The following is a 22,580-nucleotide window of genomic DNA, read 5'->3' as shown; positions in this document are numbered from 1 at the left end:
GCTTCCATTTACCCTAAGTAGGCACCATTCCAGACTTCATCAATGATCCCTCCACCAAGTTCCCCTTCCCACTCAGATCGGATTTTATTGAGTGACAGATTGTCAAGTGGCATGATTATCTCAAAAATAGGAGATGAGTCCCTTTAGCTAAAAAGGCGTTTTCAAAAGGGCAACCACACCTGATCCGGGTGATAGAATTGGAAAGGATGGGCTTTGAGTGTGAATAAACTGGCAGAATTGGAAATAGCTAAATTAACTTGAATGGAGTAGATTAAATTTGATAGCGAGGTCTTCGAAATTGTCAAAGGTGCCATCAATATATAGGTAATTAAACTTAGTATGGCCATGCCACAGCCTGAAAGCTGAATCCAGTTTGTCTGGAAGGAAGAGTTGATTATTACTTATAGTACCTTGAATAGAGAAATCAAAGGATTTAAAATGTTGACGGAATTGAGTCCACATTTTAAGAGTATTGACAACAATTGGATTGGATGTGTAGTGTGAAGCTGAAAGAGGGAGATTGGAGGTGTCTAAGGCTGACAAAGAGGAGGAGAAACTTCTGTTTGACACTAGTCAGTTTCTGGGGTGCGAAGCCAGTAAATATTATTGTGTATATTCGCTGCCCAGTAATAATACATCAAGTTAAGAAGGGCTAGTCCTCCGTGGGTTCTATCTCTCGGGAGGAATGCTTTACATATGTTTGGATTCCCGCCCAATAAAAAAAAGCTACGCTTATCCACTGAAGTGAAAAAATACTTTGGTAAAAAAAGAGGGAGATATGGTAACAAGCACAGAAATCTGGGCAATACATTCATCTTAATACAATTCACTTTACCAGCTAAAGTAAAATGGAGAATACTCCATCTCTGAAAGTCCAGTTTAAGTGTGCTAATCAGGGGAGTAATTTCTCATCATGGAGGGAAGACAAGGTATGGGTGATATTGATCCCTAAGAATTTAAAGCTAGACTTTGGACATACAAAATGGAATAGTATCCTGTGGGATTTGTAATGCTAATTCATTAATAGGAAAATATTCACTTTTTGAGAAATGATATTTATAACCTGAAAACACACCAAACCTACGCAGTAGGTCCACTACCTCAGGGACACACACTTCAGGGTCTAAGATATATAAAAGCAAGTCATCTGCATACAAGGAAACTTTGTGTTCCAGTCCGCATCTGTAGATATCATGTCTTGAGGGTGTGGCCTTTAGCATAATAGAAAGGGGTTCTATTGCCAGGACAAATAACAGAGGGGACATTGGACATCTCTGGCATGTGGCCCTTGATAATGGGAAATACTGTGAACGAAGTGTGTTTGTAAGTACTGATTCCTTGGGTGATGAGTACAACAGTCGGACCCAGGAAATTAAGTTTGCACCAAAGCCAAATTTTCCCAGTACAGAGAATAAATACTCCCATTCTACCCTGTCAAAATCATTTCTCCGCATCTATTTTTTTTAAGGTATTATTGATTTCAGTAGGACTAACTATTAAGACACCAGAGGTGTTGTGAATTTGAGGGATCAGCTGTGAGGCAGATTTACACTTGAGTTGATGAGCTAGAAGTAGACCAGTCTTTTCTTCATGTTCGTAAACAAAACCTTGTGCGCGGAGTAAACTGCTGCTCAGCCTTATCTGTGGATAGTAAATTGTACTGAGTTTGAAGATTCAAATAAAATTTTGTTTGTCACATGCGCCAAATACAACAGGTGTAGTAGACCTTACAGTGAAATGCTTACTTACAAGCTGTTAACCCAACAATCAAAATAACAGTAGCGAGGCTATATAGAGGGGGTACCGGTACAGTCAATGTGCAGGGGCACAGGTTAGTTGAGGTAATTGAGGTAATATGTACATGTAGGTAGAGTTAAAGTGACTATGCATGACGCCTGGTATTAAAAACCAATCCCATTCGTTATGTTGATATTCATTATACAGTTGACAGCTTACAGCTTATTCAGAGAAGCTGACACCTTACCAAGATAAACTGCCTCAGGCGTTTGGACTCTGGAGAGCATAGTGCTAGACAGGAACACAAGTCTCACATGTCCCAATTGGGTCACACACACACTAAACACACACCTCACACAGCCCAGTGTCAATAAAGACGACAGCCGTGTGTCAAAGTCTCCTGACAGACAGAGTAGATTGATTTGACTCCAGCTCAGTGCCCTTCATCAGAATACAGCCCAAGCCCACTGGATGCCCCACCCAGGGCGGTTGGTAACATGGCTTCCCATCAAGGAGCTGCTGTCACCAGTGTGTGTGTGTATGTGTGTGTGTGTGTGTGTGTGTGTGTGTGTGTGTGTGTGTGTGTGTGTGTGTGTGTGTGTGTGTGTGTGTGTGTGTGTGTGTGTGTGTGTGTGTGTGTGTGTACAGTGCATTCGGAAAGTATTCAGACCACTTGACTTGTTCCACACTTTGTTATGTTACAGCCTTATTCTAAAATGGATTCAATTGTTTTTTCTCTCTTATCAATCTACACACAATACCCCATAATGACAAAGCAAAAACAAGGTTTTAGAAATGTGTGCAAATGTATTAAAAATAAAAAACTGAAATATATTTACATTAGTATTCAGACCATTTGATCAGTACTTTGTTGAAGCACCTTTGGTAGAGATTACAGCCACGAGTCTTCTTTGGTATGATCCTACAAGCTGTATTTGGGAGAGCATACAAGTCGCAGTGGTGGGTAGTGTATGGGGCTTTGGTGACAAAACAGATGGCACAGTGATAGACTACATCCAGTTTGCTGAGTAGAGTGTTGGGGGCTATTTTGTAAATGGCATCGCCGAAGTCAAAGATCGGTAGGATAGTCAGTTTTACGAGGGTATGTTTGGCAGCATGAGTGAAGGAGGGGGCTTTGTTGTGAAATAGGAATTCTATATTGAATTTTTCATTGGAGATGCTTAATGTGAGTCTAGACGAAGAGTTTACAGTCTAACCAGACACCTAGGTATTTGTATTGTCCACATATTCTAGGTCAGAACCGTCCAGAGTAGTGATGCTAGTCGGGCGGGAGGGTGCGGGCAGCAATCGGTTGAAGAGCATTTAAAAGCATTTAAAAGCAGTTGGAGGACACGGAAGGAGTGTTGTATGGCGGTGAAGCTCGTTTGGAGGTTTGTTAGCAGTGTCCAAAGAAGGGACAGATGTATACAAAATGGTGTGGTCTGTGTAGAGGTGGATCAGCAGCAAGAGCGACATCATTGATATATACAGTGGGGCAAAAAAGTATTTAGTCAGCCACCAATTGTGCAAGTTCTCCCACTTAAAAAGATGAGAGAGGCCTGTAATTTTCATCATAGGTACACTTCAACTATGACAGACAAAATGAGGAAAGAAATCCAGAAAATTAGATTGTAGGATTTTTTATGAATTTATTTGCAAATGATGGTGGAAAATAATGATTTGGTCAATAACAAAAGTTTATCTCAATACTTTGTTATATACCCTTTGGTGGCAATGACAGAGGTCAAACGTTTTCTGTAAGTCTTCACAAGGTTTTCACACACTGTTGCTGGTATTTTGGCCCATTCCTCTATGCAGATCTCCTCTAGAGCAGTGATGTTTTGGGGCTGTTGCTGGGCAACACGGACTTTCAACTCCCTCCAAAGATGTTCTATGGGGTTGAGATCTGGAGACTGGCTAGGCCACTCCAGGACTTTGAAATGCTTCTTATGAAGCCACTTCTTCGTTGCCCGGGCGGTGTGTTTGGGATCATTGTCATGCTGAAAGACCCAGCCACGTTTAATCTTCAATGCCCTTGCTGATGGAAGGAGGTTTTCACTCAAAATCTCACGATACATGGCCCCATTCATTCTTTCCTTTACACGGATCAGTCGTCCTGGTCCCTTTGCAGAAAAACAGCCCCAAAGCATGATGTTTCCACCCCCATGATGTTTCCATGCTTCACAGTAGGTATGGTGTTCTTTGGATGCAACTCAGCATTCTTTGTCCTCCAAACACGACGAGTTGAGTTTTTACCAAAAAGTTATATTTTGGTTTCATCTGACCATATGACATTCTCCCAATCTTCTTCTGGATCATCCAAATGCTCTCTAGCAAACTTCAGACGGGCCTGGACATGTACTGGCTTAAGCAGGGGGACACGTCTGGCACTGCAGGATTTGAGTCCCTGGCGGCGTAGTGTGTTACTAATGGTAGGCTTTGTTACTTGGGCCCAGCTCTCTGCAGGTCATTCACTAGGTCCCCCTGTGTGGTTCTGGGATTTTTGCTGGCCGTTCTTATGATCATTTTGACCCCACGGGTTTCTTCAAACCAAGCTGCATACCTATTGCAGATTCAGTCTTCCCAGCCTGCTGCAGGTCTACAATTTTATTTCTGGTGTCCTTTGACAGCTCTTTGGTCTTGGCCATAGTGGAGTTTGGAATGTGACTGTTTGAGGTTGTGGACAGGTGTCTTTTATACTGATAACAAGTTCAAACAGGTGCCATTAATACAGGTAACAAGTGGAGGACAGAGGAGCCTCTTAAATAAGAAGTTACAGGTCTGTGAGAGCCAGAAATCTTGTTTGTTTGTAGGTGACCAAATACTTATTTTCCACCATAATTTGCAAATAAATTCATAAAAAATCCTACAATGTGATTTTCTGGATTTTTTTTCTTCTCATTTTGTCTTTCATATTTGAAGTGTACCTATGATGAAAATTACAGGTTTCTCTCATCTTTTTAAGTGGGAGAACTTGCACAATTGGTGGCTGACTAAATACTTTTTTTGCCCCACTGTATATAGAGAAAAGAGTCGGCACTCGGAATTGAACCCTGTGGCACCCCCATAGAGACTGCCAGAGGTCCGGACAACAGGCCCTCTGATTTGACACACTGAACTCTATCTGAGAAGTAGTTGGTGAACCAGGCGAGGCAGTCATTTGAGAAGCCAAGGCTATTGAGTCTGCCAATAAGAATGTGGTGATTGACAGAGTCAAAAGCCTTGGCCAGGTCGATGAAGATGGCTGCACTGTACTGTTTTTTATCGCTGGCGGTTATGATATCATTTAGGACCTTGAGCGTGGCTGAGGTGCACCCATGACCAGCTCGGAACCAGATTGCATAGTGGTGAAGGTACGGTGGGATTCGAAATGGTCGGTGATCTGTTTGTTAACTTAGCTTCGAAGATTTTAGAAAGGCAGGGCAGGATGGATATAGGTTTATAAAAGTTTGGGTCTAGAGTATCACCCCCTTTGAAGAGGGGGATGACCGCGGCAGCTTTCCAATCTTTGGGAATCTCAGACGATACGAAAGAGAGGTTGAACAGGCTAGTTAAGGGGTTGCAACAATTTCAGCAGATCATTTTAGAAAGAGAGGGTCCAGATTGTCTAGGCCAGCTGATTTGTAGGGGTCCAGATTTTGCTAAATTCATTTATAGAATTTCCTCTGCAGCAGAGGTAACTCTGAGTCTCCCTTTCCTGTGTCGGTCCTCATGAGAGCCAGTTTCATTGATGGTTTTTGCGACTGCCCTTGAAGAAATTTTCAAAGTTCTTGAAATTTTCAGAATTTATTCACTTTCATGTCTTAAAGTAATGATGGACTGTCGTTTCGCTTTGCTTATTTGAGCTGTTCTTGCCATAATATGGACTTGGTATTTTACCAAATAGGGCTGTCTTCTGTATATCACCCCTACCTTGTCACAACACAACTGATTGGCTCAAACACATTAAAAGGAAAGAAATTCCAGAAATTAACTTTTAACAAGGCACACCTGTTAAGTTAAATGCATTCCAGGTGACTACCTCATGAAGCTGGTTGAAAGAATGCCAAGATTGTGCAAATGTGTCATAAAGGCAAAGGGTGGCTACTTCGAAGAATCTCAAATATAAAATGTATTTGGATTTGTTTAACACTTTTTTGGTTATTACATGATTCCATGTATGTTATTTAGTAGTTTTGACGTCTTCACTATTATTCTACAATGTAGAAAATAGTCAAAATAAAGAACAATCCTGGAATGACTGGCACTGTATATACATGGGATGTATATATACACACACTTATAATTATTATTATTTTTTAATTTTATGGTTTGGACATAGGCGGCCCCCAAAAAAACACGTAGGCAGCCCACGCAAAACTTGTTTATGCAGATAAAAACATGGTGTGTTAGGGGGACAGTCATCTTGTTTCCATCGGTGGTGTCCAATTCCACCACCTGGAGGTTTCATAACACTCAGATGTAATCACTTCCAAGCCCACCATACATCCCAAACACTATCTGTAATGACATGCCAAAAGCCTGGCTTATCAGACACAAACCATTGTGCAGAAAACCAGTTCAATAAGCTCCCCATCCATGTCGATATGCAGGGACCTTACCTATCGCTTCTCTATCAATGATACTTATCTCCTTTCCCTCACAAAAATTTGAAAGGAGAATGTTTCCAATTTTACACAGAAATGCAAACGTTATGATACCATCCAGCATTTTCACATTGTGTAGCACTGGTTTTCATCGGGAGAAGTTGTCCTACGCACAGAGGACGTCATCCACACGCAGACGCCTGCTTCTCTCCTCCCTAATCCCCTAAACACAGCTATTCTGGGCGATTCAGTTAAAAGTATCAGCTCGGATCTTCCAGCCCTCCCTCAGCCCCCCAGCCCCCCAGCCCCCACCCCTTTGACGTACCCTTGTATCCTGTCTGTCAGCACTCCTTTCCTTTCGTCCACTACCTCCCACTATTCTCCCTTATTCCACTTCCCTCTATGGGCCAGGGTATCAGGGCCTTAATATCTATATATATATAACAGGTTGATGTGAAATACAACCTCACACACACGCATGCATGCACACACATCCCATAACAGGGTTTTATCTGGATCAAAAAGGGGCTTAGGTGGTGGACGTGGCAGGGCGGTTGGCCCGGCTGTAGAGATTTTTTTAAAGCCAATTTCGTGATATTCTACAAATTTCTTAATGGAGTTAAGATACATTTTTGCCGTTTTAAAGCAAATGTCCTGCAATTCTACACATTTTGCCATGGAGCTGAGCTACATTTTTGCCATTTTAAAGCTAACAAACTTCAATTCTGTGCCTTTTACCATATCTAATACTGTGTTATTTTGCTCAAAAATAATAACAAAGTCAATACTTCTAAATTCATTGTTTTGGAATTTTCTATTTTCCACGACCGTCTTATATTTTTTATTGATCAAAAGTTTGTCGTCACTTAGAAATGTCCTTGGTTTTTAAAGAACATTTTTTACAAAATCCATTAAAATAACATCAAATTGAACCGAAATAAAGTGTAGACATGGTTGATGTTGTAAATGATTACTGTAGTTGGAAACGGTTGATTTTTTATGGAATATCTACATAGGCGTACAGAGGCCCATTATCAACAACCATCACTCCTGTGTTCCAATGGCACGTTATGTTAGCTAATCCAAGTTTATAATTTTAAAAGGCTAATTGATCATTAGAAAACCCTTTTGCAATTATGTTAGTGTAATATTTGTGTTGTGGAGAAATGACCAGGCAGGAGATGGGAGTACAGTTAGTTTTCGTTTAGTCAAAACCCCTCGTGCTCTACAATTCCCGGCACCCTAGTACGCATGTGCATTTCCTATTAGGTGTAGTATTGTAACACTGCCGTAATACATTACTGCTTAGTAACAGCATAGTAACTAATATAAACAGATGTAGATCCCAGATACTACAGTTAGTACAGCTGAAAAGTTTTGTCCTGATTAAAGAAGCGATAAACCTGGCCTTCTTTAGACTAGTTGAGTATCTGGAGCATCAGCACTTGTGTGCTCCATTACAGGCTCAAAATGACCAGAAACAAAGAACTTTCTTCTGAAACTCGTCAGTCTACTCTGTCATTATGGGCTATTGTGTGTAGACAGGTGAGAAAAATACATATTATTAATATATATATATTTAATCAATTTTGAACTCAAACAAAATGTGGAATAAATCAAGGGGTATGACTACTTTCTGAAGGCACTGTATATATATAAGGATTATAAAATTATTTCAATGTCAGAAAAATCCCTGCACAACATGTAACATCCAAATCAAATCAAATGTATTTATATAGCCCTTCTTACATCAGCTGATATCTCAAAGTGCTGTACAGAAACCCAGCCAAAAACCCCAAACAGCAAGCAATGCAGGTGTAGAAGCATGGCGATGCAGTGATGCAGTTCTACACAGTGCCAAGTGTATCTGGACCACTGAAGTGTGGTGAATTAATTTGACTAGGAAACAGCATGCAGAATCCTGATTTAGGGAAACTAAAAGCTGTTTACGGAGTAACACCCATAATCTACACACTTCTGCTGTCTGGGCAGAAAACAGAGGGATTAACACCCCATAGTGTGGAGGACAGGAAGGGATTGAGGGAAAGATGTAAGTATGGAGGGAGGGAAAGAGCCAAAGGACACAGGGGTGGAAGGAGATAGGGAGGGATGGAGGAGTATGCACATGTGTGTGTGTCTGTGTGTGTGAGAGAGATAGAGAGAGACAGATAGAAGCCCATGGGGTAGGTACCTGGCTGTGCGTATCTTGAAGCCACTTGAACGTTCAGCAGCAATACAATAAGGTCATCACTACGCCTGGAATGAAAATACCATTTAAGAGAGTTGGAGTGCATTAAATCTAAAGGTTTGTGCATAACATTAATCATTCATCATCACACTTCCAGTGTGTGTGTGTGTGTTCTCCTCAGCTCTCTATGCTTCCTACATTATCTCCACCTGTATCATGAGTCAACTAATTAAGCCTGTATTTCCATTAAATTAGAAGGCGGCTGACTTATTCTTCTTTCTCATGGAGTAACAGGAAGTCACATTCATTAGTGTGTGTGTGAAGCCCTATTCTGGCGGGATTAGTTTTACTGGGGGAAGTTGGGTGCACGAGCACAAAACACCACATCCTTCATTTTAGTTCTGTGCGAATCTGCCATCTCAGTAATTTTCACATGGTGGGAGAGTAATAATTCCAGCCAGAATAACCTACTGTTTTTCTGCTGACTTGAAGCAGGGATGACTTTTCATCCCTGTGTTTTGAGGGGTATAACAGTATTTAACAGGTGCTGCTCACAGTTTGGTAAGAACATGGGAACAAATTGATGCTTAAAACAAAGTGCTAATGCACTTGGCCTACAGATGAATGATATGTTTTCTCATATTATCTTTCCCCTTGCTTATTTCTCTTTTAAAACATTAAGAGGATAATATTGTACCAAATACATCAGTTAATTAAATGTCTGCATACAGTTAATGGGTATTATTGAAATTATTTTGACTTTCTCCAAACTGAATGCCAATATAAGGCTATGCCTAGACAAGTTGAAATATCTTCACACTTAGAACAGCCTCCAGGCATAATGTTACATTTTATATGAGAAAAATATATAACAGGAGGCAGTTTGTTAAAACTAATCCCATCAGACCATCCTCTGGAAAAACAGACATGCTGGGGTAACAATTACATAACCAACATTCTAGTAACACAAGTAGGTTGTGGATAGGGCTTATGACTCTTCATTAGGGGCCAGGCATGATGTTACTGCTGCTGATACCTTGATTTGGAGGGAACATGTTCTTCACAGGAGTTAAGAAAAATAAGTGTGTCACTTTTAATGGAGTTTCTCAACTGTAGGCCCACTTGGTGTTCATTTATATACACACACACACACATTGTGTACATTTGTGTGATTTGTTGAAGTTGTTACTATGGAGACAACACTTGAAAAATGAATTTCCTAATGTTTGGATTTCGAAACAGTCAAGAGCTGGAAAGCAATGCTTGGCAGAGTTTCCAAACAACACAATAACTGCAAACATTTTGCTCACAATCTCTACAGCCATACTCGTCATGACCCCTGCTGGTCTGTATGTGGAAGTATTTATTGACAGTAAATTGAGTGCAGTAGTATTTACATTTATACAGCATAACATGTTTTGACTGATAATCGATACCATCACATATTTTTGAGAACACAAACCTCTGCGATACATGCATTTTTTTTTTTCAAACAGAGATAGAGTTATTTCCAAATACTCGACCTATTCAAACTCCAAACCACGAGTGGCGCTCTCAGCCAGCTGTGGCATCTTGTACCGTGGATTGAAAAAATGGCGGCCACGGTGGATTGTAAACACATCAACTGTACCAATTGTAACTTTCTTTATTATCAACAAAACATGTAGTCGGGTGTGTCAGCAATGAATGGTGGTTACAAGATGTTTATGTTCAACTTTCAGGTTGATATTCTTGGCGGAGAGAAACGAGGGCGTTCGTCCAAGCGAAGAAAACAAACGAATCGGTAAGACCATTCACAGCTAACGTTAGCAATATGTTAGCAGATAGCTAACGCTAGCGTACCATATCAATGAATGGAGCAAACTCTCATTGGAACTTAACATACGGGTTTCATCCTAGTTTGTCCTTATGCCGTTGGTAATTTGAGACAATACCTACAGCAAAATTCGGTCTGTGCGTGGCTCTCACGGTTTGTTCACACCTGAATCATGCGTATTGCGTACATGGTGTTCGCGCATGCGTCAGGTAAATGAAAATGACAGTTTATTCAACATTCTGTTGAATAAAGCCCACCAGACATTATGGTGATAACTAGGCTAGCTTTTCCATAGTACCTAGACCTACCCTAGCCCTTGATCATGACTCTCTGTTCCATTACATTACACATGCCATTGGATGAAGGCGTCTACTGTATACTCTTTCTGAACATTAACATACATCGCTTGCAGTACGGTTTTGGAAGCATTAGGCCCTTATCTTTCATATCAGCTCCAGCTCAACATTCAACACAATAGTGCACACAAAGCTAATCACTAAGCTAAGGACCCTGGGACTAAACACCTCCCTCTGCAACTGGATCCTGGTAAAAACACATGCCATGCCTATCCTCAACATGGGGGCCCCTCGGGGGTGCATGCTTAGTCCCCTCCTGTACTCCTTGTTCGCTCCTTGAAGACGCATACCAAAGCACACAACAGGCTGACTAATACAAGGGTTGAAAAATGTAAAGTTCAATTCGTAACTAAGTTCTTTTTTAAATTCCAATTGGAAGGATTTAACCATTTGCAATTATATCTACTTATGATAAGGTAAAAGGTTTATGTTTCGGTCTCCATATGACATGGTAAATACGTTACTGTTCAAGAGGTTGGGGTCACTTAGAAATGTCCTTGTTTTTGAAAGAAAAGCACAAAAAAAAATGTCCATTAAAATAACATCAAATTGATCAGAAATACAATGTAGACACTGTTAATGTTGTAAATGACTGTTGTAGCTGGAAACTTCTGATTACATTTTTTGGGGGGAATGTCTAATTAGGTAGGTGTGCCCATTATCAGCAGCCATCACTCCTGTGCTCCAATGGCACATTGTGTTAGCTAATCCAAGCTTATCATTTAAAAGGCTAATTGATCATTAGAAAACCCTTTTTGCAATTATGTTAGCACAGCTGAAAACTGTTGTGCTGATTTTAAAGAAGCAATAAAACTGTCCTTTAGACTAGTTGAGTATCTGAGGCATCAGCATTTGTGGGTTTGATTGCAAGCTCGTCAGTCTATTCCTGTTCTGAGAAATGAAGGCTATTTCATGCGAGAAATTGCCAAGAAACTGAATTTCTCATACAATGCTGTGTACTACTCCCTTCACATAATAGCGCAAACTGGCTCAAACCAGAATAGAAAGAGTGGCAGGCACCGGTGCACAACTGAGCAAGATTTGAAGTACATTAGAGTCTAGTTTGAGAAACAGATGCCTCACAAGTCCTCAACTGCCAGCTTCATTAAATAGTACCATGCAAAACACCTGGCTCAACGTCAACAGTGAAGAGGCGACTCCGGGATGCTGGCCTTCTACTCAGAGTTCCTCTGTCCAGTGTCTGTGTTCTTTTGGCCATCTTAATCTTTTCTTTTTATTGGCCAGTCTGAGATGAGGCTTTTTCTTTTCAACTCTGCCTAGAAGGCCGCATCCCAGAGTCACCTCCAAACACACCAAGTCCAAACACACCAAGAAAGTTGTGAAGAGGGCACGACAATGCCTTTCTCCCTCAGGAGACTGAAAAGATTTGGCATGGGTACCCAGATCCTCAAAAAGTTCTACAGCTGCACCATCGAGAGCGTCCTGACCCGTTGCGTCACCGCATGACCGGTACATCACTGGGGCCAAGCTTTCTGCCATCCAGTACCTATATATTAGGCGATGTCAAAAAATTGTCAGATTCCAGTCACCCAAGTCATAGACTGTTCTCTCTTCTAGGGTATGGCAAGTGGTACCGCAGCACCACATTTAGGTTCAAAAGGCTCCTTAACAGCTTCTACCCCCCAAGCCATAAGACATTGACTTGGTACCGGTACCCCATTTTTAAAGTTTATTCAGTAAATATTTTCTTAACTCTATTTTCTTAAAATTGCATTGTTGGTTAAGGGCTCGTAAGTATTTTACGGTAAGGTCTAGACCTATTGTATTCGGCTCATGTGTCGAGAAATCTTTTAAATGTTTATGAAAGGTTAAATTGATACACACCTTGATAGGGTTAATGTTCCCACACGGCCATATCTCCATGTTACAGCGCATTTTTACGGAAAACAGATGGCAGACGGGGCGATACCTGTGCTAATTAGCTATCTAGTATGCCCCGAACACCTTTGTGTAGGCGTAACTCGGGAAGGGTAGCGGAAGTGTAGTTTTGTCAGATGGAGATACCCTTAGCTGTATGGATCTGCCAAAACTGCTACAGTATGTGTATCTGTTTTTCTTTTTAGGATTCTTTCTCGCTGATGAAAGATAAGGGCATTATGTTTCGAAAGCCGTATCGCAAGCGATGGTTGACGTTTCTAAACATTAAAACACAGTATAGGAATTGTAGTTCACATGAAGCAGTCGTGGGCGAAGCTAATGGCCGAGATCTGTAGGGAGAAGGCAGAATGCTGCCTAGAGTTTGAGAGCTGGCCTATCCTTTAATGCATACCAATATAACAAATAATAATGCTAGCATATTATGGTTATAGCAATCACTTTACACGTTGTAACCCTGTGTGTCAATGACAGCCAGAAGTATGGCGACAAATGGAGAGAAGGCGAGTGGAGGAGAGGAGGGGTCGGATTCCGAGGTGGCTGAGCTTCGCCAGAAAGTAGAGTCGCTAAAGCAAGAACTGAAAAGCTGCACAAAAGAACTGACCAAATTACAGAAACAACTGACCAAGTCTGAGAGTCTTCAGAAAAGCACAGAAGGCTACAATGAAGACTTGAGGAAACAGGTAGCTACCAAGAACAATCTAGCCATCATTAAATAAGTATATGATATGCACAAATGAGTGAATTTACAACTTACGGTGCTACTTTTTTCCTTAACATGATTTGATACAATAGGTCAACAAGCTTAGTGCAGAGATTCATGAACGAAAGAAAAAGGCGAAAGAGAGAGCTGAAGCTGAGACACAGACAGAGGAATATACCTGGTCAGAAACTGGTGAGCAATCTAACCACCACCAATTCCCAGGACCAGCAGTTTGGGATTGATCCAAATGAATAATTTGATTTTATGTTGCTCCACTTACAGATACATTGATACTTATGTGTTATTTGCAGATTATTACAACTACTACTATGGAGGAGGCTACTACCAGGGTGATGGTGTGACTACAGACACCCGCGGGACCGTGACACCTGAGGGGCAGGAAGCCACTGATGCCTCAGAGATGACAGCTGCAGAATCAACCACTGACACAGCTACAGACATGACAACAGACAACGCCACAGCGATGATTACAGAGGTGTCTGTAGAGGGTGGTATTGCTGCCGCTCAACCAGAGGCGAGTTTGATTACCGTCCCTCCACTCAATCTAGTCTGACTGAGGACAGTGAGGTGTCTCGTCTTCCAAAAGACTACCTTTTTTTTTTGCTGATCTTCCTAACACGTGACAACAATCACTCCTTCATGGGCCATGGCTAAAGAAGACTATTAGAAACATGATCATGATGTCTATTTGGAAGAGCACAAGAAATACTAGAAGATCGATGACCGACACAGTGCAAAAATGGTTTGGGAACTTTCTTTCTTTACTTGTGTTTGTTCCAGCAGGAAGTGGATACGGGCTCCATAGCAGACATGCTGAGAGCCACAGCTGAGCAGGCCATGACACAGACTGGCTTTGTGTTTGATGAGACCACAGGGATGTACTACGACCACAGCACTGGCTTTTACTACGACTCGGTACTAAACCACCCACACACACGATCACTATGTCATTATTTAACACTCTTTTTAATTGTGTCACTGTCTCCCTCCCCTAGGCCAGTCAGTTGTACTATGATAACAACACAGGCATGTACTACTACTACGATGCAGAGAGTGGCAAGTACCAGTTCCACTCCAGGATAGAGGTTCCTACTGTACAGCCTGTCTCAGAGACCAGCCAGGTGAAAAAGAGCCTAGACAAGAAAGGAAGGAAGTGGAAGAAAGTTCCAGAGAGAACCGCCCGTCGGGATGATAAGGTGGGTGACCGTTCCAGAGATGAACCAGAAACACTACAAGAAAATTACAGCAAATTCATAAAAAAAAAAAAAGATTAAGAAGGGATAATTTACATGTTTTAACTAGCTAAACATTTCTCATTGTTGTATACAACTGACCTGTTATCCTTACTGTTTTTGATTTGTGCTGACATGAGGCTCCTGAAGCATCTCACCTTCAGTAGTTTAGAGATTGTAATTGACTTCTTAGGATCCATTTGAACCATGATCTATGTGGTCTCAGTTGTCAAATACTTGCAGGGGTGATTTTAGACTTTCTGCAGCAGCTATAGTTTTGTTTTTGAGTCTGATACATTTTTTGTCAAGTACAGGGTTTTGGCTATTGCTTGCAGCTGCTGTTTAGTTGACTGAATGCTATTCCTCTGGTCATAGGTAGAAGACGTGACTAACTCACTGGCTAACATGAAGATTTCCTATTTCTGGAACTCAGCTTCCCGTAGAGGTACACGTCTCACATAGATACTTAGAACAATTCTTTAACAGCAGAAAGACCCCCATGCAGACATGAGGTATAGCCAACACAGCTTTGGTGCAAAAAAAAGTTGGGTTTCAGAGCTCAGGGATTTGGCTGCTTAGTCTGGTCAAGAGTACGTTTTTGAGGATCACTTTCATTGTATTGCAGCTTGAGTCAATACATTGACTTTGCTGTGATGCAGTACAGACCTACTGTCTTTGAGAACTGAGACCCATATCCAAAAAGGACCACAAAACAATACAGGGAGGTTTTGATGCAGAGAGCTCACTGTCCAAATTCCTAGAAAGCCTCTTGTGTCCTGTGTCTGCCAAGGGAGTTTTCTGGAGATGCTTCAGGTGCATCCTCCCCTCTGATTTATTGCCTGTCTGCCGACAGGGCCTTGTAAAGGAGGAGCTGGACCTTGATGAGTGGATGGAGCGGCGAATCCCGAAGAGGGCCACAGGCTCGCGCAGGCATAGGGGCCGGTCTCTTACTCCAGACACTCCTCTGCAAAAAAAACGCTCCTTGAAGACTCGCCAGGCGAAGAGTGCCGAACGCTCGTTGAAGAGGAAGAAGAGGAAGGACGGGTTGCGCTCCGATGATGCGAGCAGCTCGAGGAGGAAGAAGAAGAAGGCTAAATCAGATAAACTCATCAAGAAAAAGAAGAAGGCTAAAGCAGCGTCTGCGTCGCAGAGTGATGACTCGAGTGGGAACAATGATCCTGAGGAGGGGGAGATCACGGAGTCGGAGAGAGAATGGAAATCTACCTCTTCCTCCCCTCCTCCCACCAAATACAGCTCAGAGTCAGAGATAGAGAGTCAGGAAGGTGAGAGGCGAGGACGGACACAGTTTAGAGTTATTTAGCCTGTCAGCTTTCTATGCACTTTTCGCTGGGGTTTCTTTAAAGGAGAAGGCAGAATGAAACAAAGCACTGTGTCAAAAGTCTAACATCACCTGATATTTGTTCATCTGTTTTCCTAAATGTTTCCTGTAGTTAAAATATTGCTCAGCAGAATTGTCATGTCAGTGTATGTGATATTGTGTGTATGTGTGTCCCCAGTTGCTGAGAAGGTGTGGCCACCCTGTGTGAGGGTGACAGTGGTCAGATCTCCAGTGTTACAGACAGGAACACTCTTCATCATCACAGCTGACTCTCCAGCCACCATTGGCAGGTCAGTACAGTGCTGTAGACTCTGGCCCATGCGTGGTCAGTTTGAATGGCCCATGCGTGGTCAGTTTGTCTATTTAACCACCAGGGGGAATGAGAGCTCAGATCATTATTTCTGAAATTAAGTTTAAACTACCTGTGGCATTTTGAGGTACTGTTTTCACATAAGTCTATCTTTTCAGGGAGAAGGATATGAACCATGCCATTAGTATATCTGAAATGGGAGTCAGTAAGGTATAACAACTTATTTCATTTATTTGTTAGATTCTGCAGGCCATCAAATTAAGTCATAATGGGTTCTATATATTTTATTTAAATCCCAGCTCCATGCAGAGGTGTACTTTGACCAGGACCAACAGTGCTACATGCTAGTGGACCAGGGAAGTCAGAACGGAACTGTCCTCAATGGCAACCGAATCCTACAGGTGGGTCAGACACGCACTCACTCACACACCTTGGTTGGAAAGTGAAGTAGTAACAGGATTGTTTTCCCTCCCATCAGCCCAACGCTGTGTGTGACCCTTGCCCTCTGACCCATGGGGATGAGGTGAAGATGGGAGAGACTGTTCTGTCCTTCCACATCCACGCAGGGACAGACACCTGTGACGGCTGTGAACCTGGACAGGTCATGGCTCACCTCAGCAAACACCAGAGGAACCAACCACTACAGACCGGTAGAGAACAACCTGATTAATTTGCGGACACTCATGTGTTGCATCCGTCTTTGTACGTTGTCTGTATAAGACCGAACACTAATGCAATGCTCACACACCTAGCTACCCATGCCACACACACAGCCCAGTCTCTAACTAGCCAGATGTGTTGTTCCTCAGGTCCAGCTCCAACCAAAGAGGACAAGGAGCTGCTCCGACAGAAAGAACTGAAACAGATGAAGGTTAAATATGGCCTGAAGGTAAGTGACTGGTTCTCCACCACCACTACAACTTCATCTGTTGTCCCCGTCTGCTGTTTTATTACTGCTCAATAAGGTCCATTGGTAATCCTTTGTTGGAAATGTCCTTGTCAATCAGATCTCCACCTAGCTTCTCTGTGTATACAAAGATGTTATCTGACAGAAGTTTTCATCCAATTAAACTGTTCTGTTTTTGCTCAAGCAAGTCTTGTTGAAATGTAAGTTACTAGAGACTGAGCAGTCCCATAGTTTACCTTCTTTCCTTGTCGCTAACAGCAGTGAGTATATTACTTTGTTTAGTAAGTGTCTCCTTTGTCTCCCTCTGTTCCAACAGAGCGCTGAGTATGAGGAGGATAAAGCCCTGAGGAACCCCAGGTATGTGGACCGGGCCGAGTCTCGCCGTCAGACGGTGGGCAGCGAGGGAGTCTTTCAACGGGATGACGCACCCGCCTCTGTACACGTGTACGTAGCCATCTGATTGGTTGAGTCATTGCAAGTGTGTGTGTGCCACGTATGCACATGTATGTAGTAAGAACTAGTGGTTCCCACGTCCTAGACTGATCTGAAGTTGTCTTGTCTCGATTTTGTACTTGTTTCCCTCCTTGTCCAGTGAGATCAGTGAAGTCAACAAGGGAAGGAAGATGTTGGAGAAGATGGGCTGGAAGAAAGGAGAAGGCCTGGGCAAAGATGGAGCTGGAATGAAAGACCCGGTAATCTTAACATTTCCCCCTTTCTGTTGGAGTTCTCCTAGTATTCCCAGTGTTCAGAGATGGTAGTTTTTCTGTAGTATTTAACTAGGGATTAATGAATAGCTATAGTTTTAAGTTGAACGAACTTCACACCAGTATCCTCCACCTGTTGTGATTTCATCCCAGTTCTTTCTCACTTTGCTCACACATCTGATCTGATATGTCCTACCATTCTGGTTTTCCCGTAGATCCAGTTGAAGGTCCGGAAGTCCCAGTCAGGCTTTGGGGCAGGAGCTGTTGTGTCGGTGGACGAGGCTGGGACTCTGAGTAGGACCAAGACCCAGAGGAACTGGGAGAAGGCCAGGGAGCGGTTTAATGACACATGCCAGACAGAGACACCCACAGTCAAGAAGGAGCAGAGCCCAGCACCCAAACCCTGGGTTAAAGGAGAAGTGGCTGAGTGACATCCAATGTTTCTAGTCTATATCTCAGAAAGGCCAGTCACCCTATCCACCATGGAGAAGTGGGTAATTGACTGCAGACAGACACACAGGGTGGTCTAATTGCATTATCTTTACTGACTGAATCCACTTCTTGGAATGAGGATGGAGTGGAGTGAGTATGGTGCTGGTACTCAGATTTTATTCCAACCGCAATAAAGTGGCATAGCGCCATCTGTCCAGTCATTCAGAACTGTGCAGTGTGAACATTAAATGTGTGGGGTTTTTATTTTATCTTTATTTAACTAGGCAAGTCAGTTAAGAACAAATTCTTATTTTCAATGACTGCCTAGGAACGGTGTGTTTAAGTACGCAGAACGACAGCTGTTTACCTTGTCAGCTCGGGGATTCAATCTTGCAACCTTTCGATTACTAGTCCAACTCTAACCACTAGGCTACCTGCTGCCCAAGAGAGGGATGAAGCAGAAGCAGAATTGGGTTCTGCATAATTTATTATGCTAAAGAACCTTGTTCCTGCAAATGTGTGACATGTCTTACTCTTGAAGAAAAACGAATGTAAAGCAACAGTTTTTTGAGCAGCCTGTGATATCCACCGAGACTGTACAATCATACTTAAAATGTTGTTTTGATTTTGTCTGCAGTACAAAAGGTAATTATTTTAGGCCTTTATTTAATTTGACATTACATTAATTAAAAAAAGTGAATCAACTCCTTATTTCAGGAGGTGAAGAGCATGCTAGCTAGATAGCTAATATAAAACGCACGTGCACTTTTCCATGGCCATAACAAGCACCAACTTCAAATCCGGCGGCACTAGGACTGCATGGACATACTTCGGTTGCACGCCTAGAAGCGGACCCGAAAAAGTTCCTTCAAACAGACTTCAAAATCGGTCATTTCTCCGGTCCCCGGCCATCCATTCCTCAACTCGATGGAGACAACGACCGAGAACCGCGGATGCAGTTTCGCGCTTTTCTAGACTGAAATTAATAATCCCAACGTTTTACCACTCGCAAAGGACATAACCCAGGTTCAAGAAATGAGTCGGATTTCGACAGTAGAAAGTGAATTATCCAATGGACCACAAAAGGTAAGGCAACTTGAGTTATTAATGAGGAAGAGAACACTATGTAGTACAAGTACACTATTCCAACACTACAATTTGATTAGGCCATTTTTATCATGCGACTTCAATCCATGACTAGGGATTTTTATACAGGCCTATCACGAATTGCCCTTGATTCTGCTGATATGACCTAGACATTAATTTGGTGAGTTTACGTATAGTATTTTATCTAATGTTATTTAGCCTATTTACTATAGGCATCCATATGCATAATTTACTTAGACAAGCTCCATATGACTAGACTGACGAATTAATCTGTCATGATGGGAAGAATTGTTCCCCATGGCCTGATTTGGTGTTATACACTGTATGTTATGGTGCGTGAATGAGGACCCAAAAGCGAATTAACAAAACAGAGTTACTTTAATGACGAAACACACGTAGGCTCAGATGGACAGGCAGATTCCGACAGGACAGGACAAGGTTAGATGAACAGGCAGATTCCGACAGGACAGGACAAGGTTGCAGCAAACACGACGATAGTCTGGTTCAGGCATGAGTAACACAAACGAGAATCCGACAAAGACAGGAACAAAAACAGAGAGAGATATAGAGGACTAATCAGAGGGAAAAAGGGAACAGGTGGGAAAAGGGGTGACGAGGTAGTTAGGAGGAGACAAGGAACAGCTGGGGGAAAGAGGGGGAGAAAAGGTAACCTAATAACGACCAGCAGAGGGAGACAGGGTGAAGGGAAAGGACAGAAACAAGACACAACATGACAATACATGACAGTACCCCCCCACTCACCGAGCGCCTCCTGGCGCACTCGAGGAGGAAACCTGGCGGCAACGGAGGAAATCATCGATCAGCGCACGGTCCAGCACGTCCCGAGAGGGAACCCAACTCCTCTCCTCAGGACCGTACCCCTCCCAATCTACTAGGTACTGATGACCACGGCCCCGAGGACGCATGTCCAAAATCCTACGGACCCTGTAGATGGGTGCGCCCTCGACAAGGATGGGGGGGGGGGGGGGGGGGAAGACGAGCGGGGGCGCGAAGAACGGGCTTGACACAGGAGACATGGAAGACCGGGTGGACGCGACGAAGATATCGCGGAAGAAGAAGTCGAACTGCGACAGGATTGATGATCTGGGAAATACGGAACGGACCAATGAACCGCGGGGTCAACTTGCGAGAAGCGGTCTTAAGGGGAAGGTTCTGAGTGGAGAGCCAAACTCTCTGACCGCGACAATATCTAGGACTCTTAGTTCTATGCTTATTAGCAGCCCTCACAGTCTGCGCCCTATAACGGCAAAGTGCAGACCTGACCCTCTTCCAGGTGCGCTCGCAACGTTGGACAAAAGCCTGAGCGGAGGGAACGCTGGACTCGGCGAACTGAGATGAGAACAGCGGAGGCTGGTACCCGAGGCTACTCTGAAAAGGAGATAGCCCGGTCGCAGACGAAGGAAGCGAGTTGTGGGCGTATTCTGCCCAGGGGAGCTGTTCTGACCAAGACGCAGGGTTGCGAAAAGAAAGACTGCGTAAGATGCGACCAATAGTCTGATTGGCCCGTTCTGCTTGACCGTTAGACTGGGGGTGAAAGCCGGAAGAGAGACTGACGGAAGCCCCAATCAAACGGCAAAACTCCCTCCAAAATTGAGACGTGAATTGCGGACCTCTGTCCGAAACGACGTCTGACGGAAGGCCATGAATTCTGAAAACATTCTCGATGATGATTTGTGCCGTCTCTTTAGCAGAAGGAAGCTTAGCAAGGGGAATAAAATGAGCCGCCTTAGAGAACCTGTCGACAACCGTAAGAATAACAGTCTTCCCCGCTGACGAAGGCAGTCCGGTGACAAAATCTAAGGCGATGTGAGACCACGGTCGAGAGGGAATGGGAAGCGGCCTGAGACGGCCGGCAGGAGGGGAGTTACCGGACTTAGTCTGCGCGCAGACCGAACAAGCAGCCACGAAGCGACGCGTGTCATGCTCCCGGGTGGGCCACCAAAAACGCTGGCGAATGGAAGCAAGCGTACCCCGAACGCCAGGGTGGCCGGCTAACTTGGCAGAGTGAGCCCACTGAAGAACGGCCAGACGAGTAGGAACGGGAACGAAAAGAAGGTTCCTGGGACAAGCGCGCGGCGACGGAGTTTGAGTGAGTGCTTGCTTTACCTGCCTCTCAATTCCCCAGACAGTCAACCCGACAACACGCCCCTCAGGGAGAATCCCCTCGGGGTCAGTGGAGGCTACTGAAGAACTGAAGAGACGAGATAAAGCATCAGGCTTGGTGTTCTTAGAGCCCGGACGATAAGAAATCACGAACTCGAAACGAGCGAAAAACAGCGCCCAGCGCGCCTGACGCGCATTAAGTCGTTTGGCAGAACGGATGTACTCAAGGTTCCTATGGTCAGTCCAAACGACAAAAGGAACGGTCGCCCCCTCCAACCACTGTCGCCATTCGCCTAGGGCTAAGCGGATGGCGAGCAGTTCGCGGTTTCCCACATCATAGTTACGTTCCGACGGCGACAGGCGATGAGAAAAATACGCGCAAGGGTGGACCTTGTCGTCAGAGAGGGAGCGCTGAGAAAGAATGGCTCCCACGCCCACCTCTGACGCGTCAACCTCGACCACGAACTGTCTAGAGACGTCAGGTGTAACAAGGATAGGAGCGGATGTAAAACGATTCTTGAGGAGATCAAAAGCTCCCTGGGCGGAAACGGACCACTTAAAGCACGTCTTGACAGAAGTAAGGGCTGTGAGAGGAGCTGCCACCTGACCGAAATTACGGATGAAACGACGATAGAAGTTCGCGAAGCCGAGAAAGCGCTGCAGCTCGACGCGTGACTTAGGGACGGGCCAATCAATGACAGCCTGGACCTTAGCGGGATCCATCTTAATGCCTTCAGCGGAAATAACAGAACCGAGAAATGTGACGGAGGAGGCATGAAAAGTGCACTTCTCAGCCTTCACAAAAAGACAATTCTCTAAAAGGCGCTGGAGGACACGTCGAACGTGCTGAACATGAATCTGGAGTGACGGTGAAAAAATCAGGATATCGTCAAGGTAAACGAAAACAAAGATGTTCAGCATGTCTCTCAGGACATCATTGACTAATGCCTGAAAGACAGCTGGAGCGTTAGCGAGGCCGAAAGGAAGAACCCGGTATTCAAAGTGCCCTAACGGAGTGTTAAACGCCGTCTTCCACTCGTCCCCCTCCCTGATGCGCACGAGATGGTAAGCGTTACGAAGGTCCAACTTAGTGAAAAACCTGGCTCCCTGCAGGATCTCGAA

At 43.7% G+C, this 22,580-nt stretch overlaps 1 protein-coding gene across 4 annotated transcripts; it reads left to right on the top strand.

Moving 5' to 3' along the window:
• Nucleotides 1-10,080: 10,080 nt before the first annotated feature.
• Nucleotides 10,081-18,448, top strand: LOC139409901 (angiogenic factor with G patch and FHA domains 1). Of its 4 annotated transcripts, none has more exons than XM_071155308.1 (16): nucleotides 10,081-10,146; nucleotides 10,233-10,294; nucleotides 13,054-13,262; nucleotides 13,375-13,474; nucleotides 13,594-13,817; nucleotides 14,087-14,218; nucleotides 14,299-14,499; nucleotides 15,389-15,818; nucleotides 16,053-16,164; nucleotides 16,343-16,394; nucleotides 16,484-16,585; nucleotides 16,663-16,834; nucleotides 16,994-17,073; nucleotides 17,408-17,535; nucleotides 17,684-17,783; nucleotides 18,011-18,448. In XM_071155308.1, exons 3-16 carry the CDS (start codon nucleotides 13,062-13,064, stop codon nucleotides 18,224-18,226), a joined length of 2,250 nt encoding a protein of 749 aa, XP_071011409.1. In that variant the 5' UTR covers nucleotides 10,081-10,146; nucleotides 10,233-10,294; nucleotides 13,054-13,061; the 3' UTR covers nucleotides 18,227-18,448. The 4 variants fall into 4 exon arrangements, with proteins under 4 accessions (XP_071011409.1, XP_071011411.1, XP_071011408.1 ...); XM_071155310.1 differs by lacking the exon at nucleotides 15,389-15,818 and adding an exon at nucleotides 14,911-14,980 and having other exon boundaries at nucleotides 10,093-10,146; XM_071155307.1 differs by having other exon boundaries at nucleotides 10,101-10,294.
• Nucleotides 18,449-22,580: the final 4,132 nt, after the last annotated feature.

The sequence above is a fragment of the Oncorhynchus clarkii genome, chromosome 5 (genome assembly GCF_045791955.1).
Source record: "Oncorhynchus clarkii lewisi isolate Uvic-CL-2024 chromosome 5, UVic_Ocla_1.0, whole genome shotgun sequence".
Classification (NCBI taxonomy): Eukaryota; Metazoa; Chordata; class Actinopteri; order Salmoniformes; family Salmonidae; genus Oncorhynchus; species Oncorhynchus clarkii.
The sequence above is the reverse complement of the archived record's forward strand: the minus strand, read 5'-3'. Positions and strand labels throughout refer to the sequence as shown.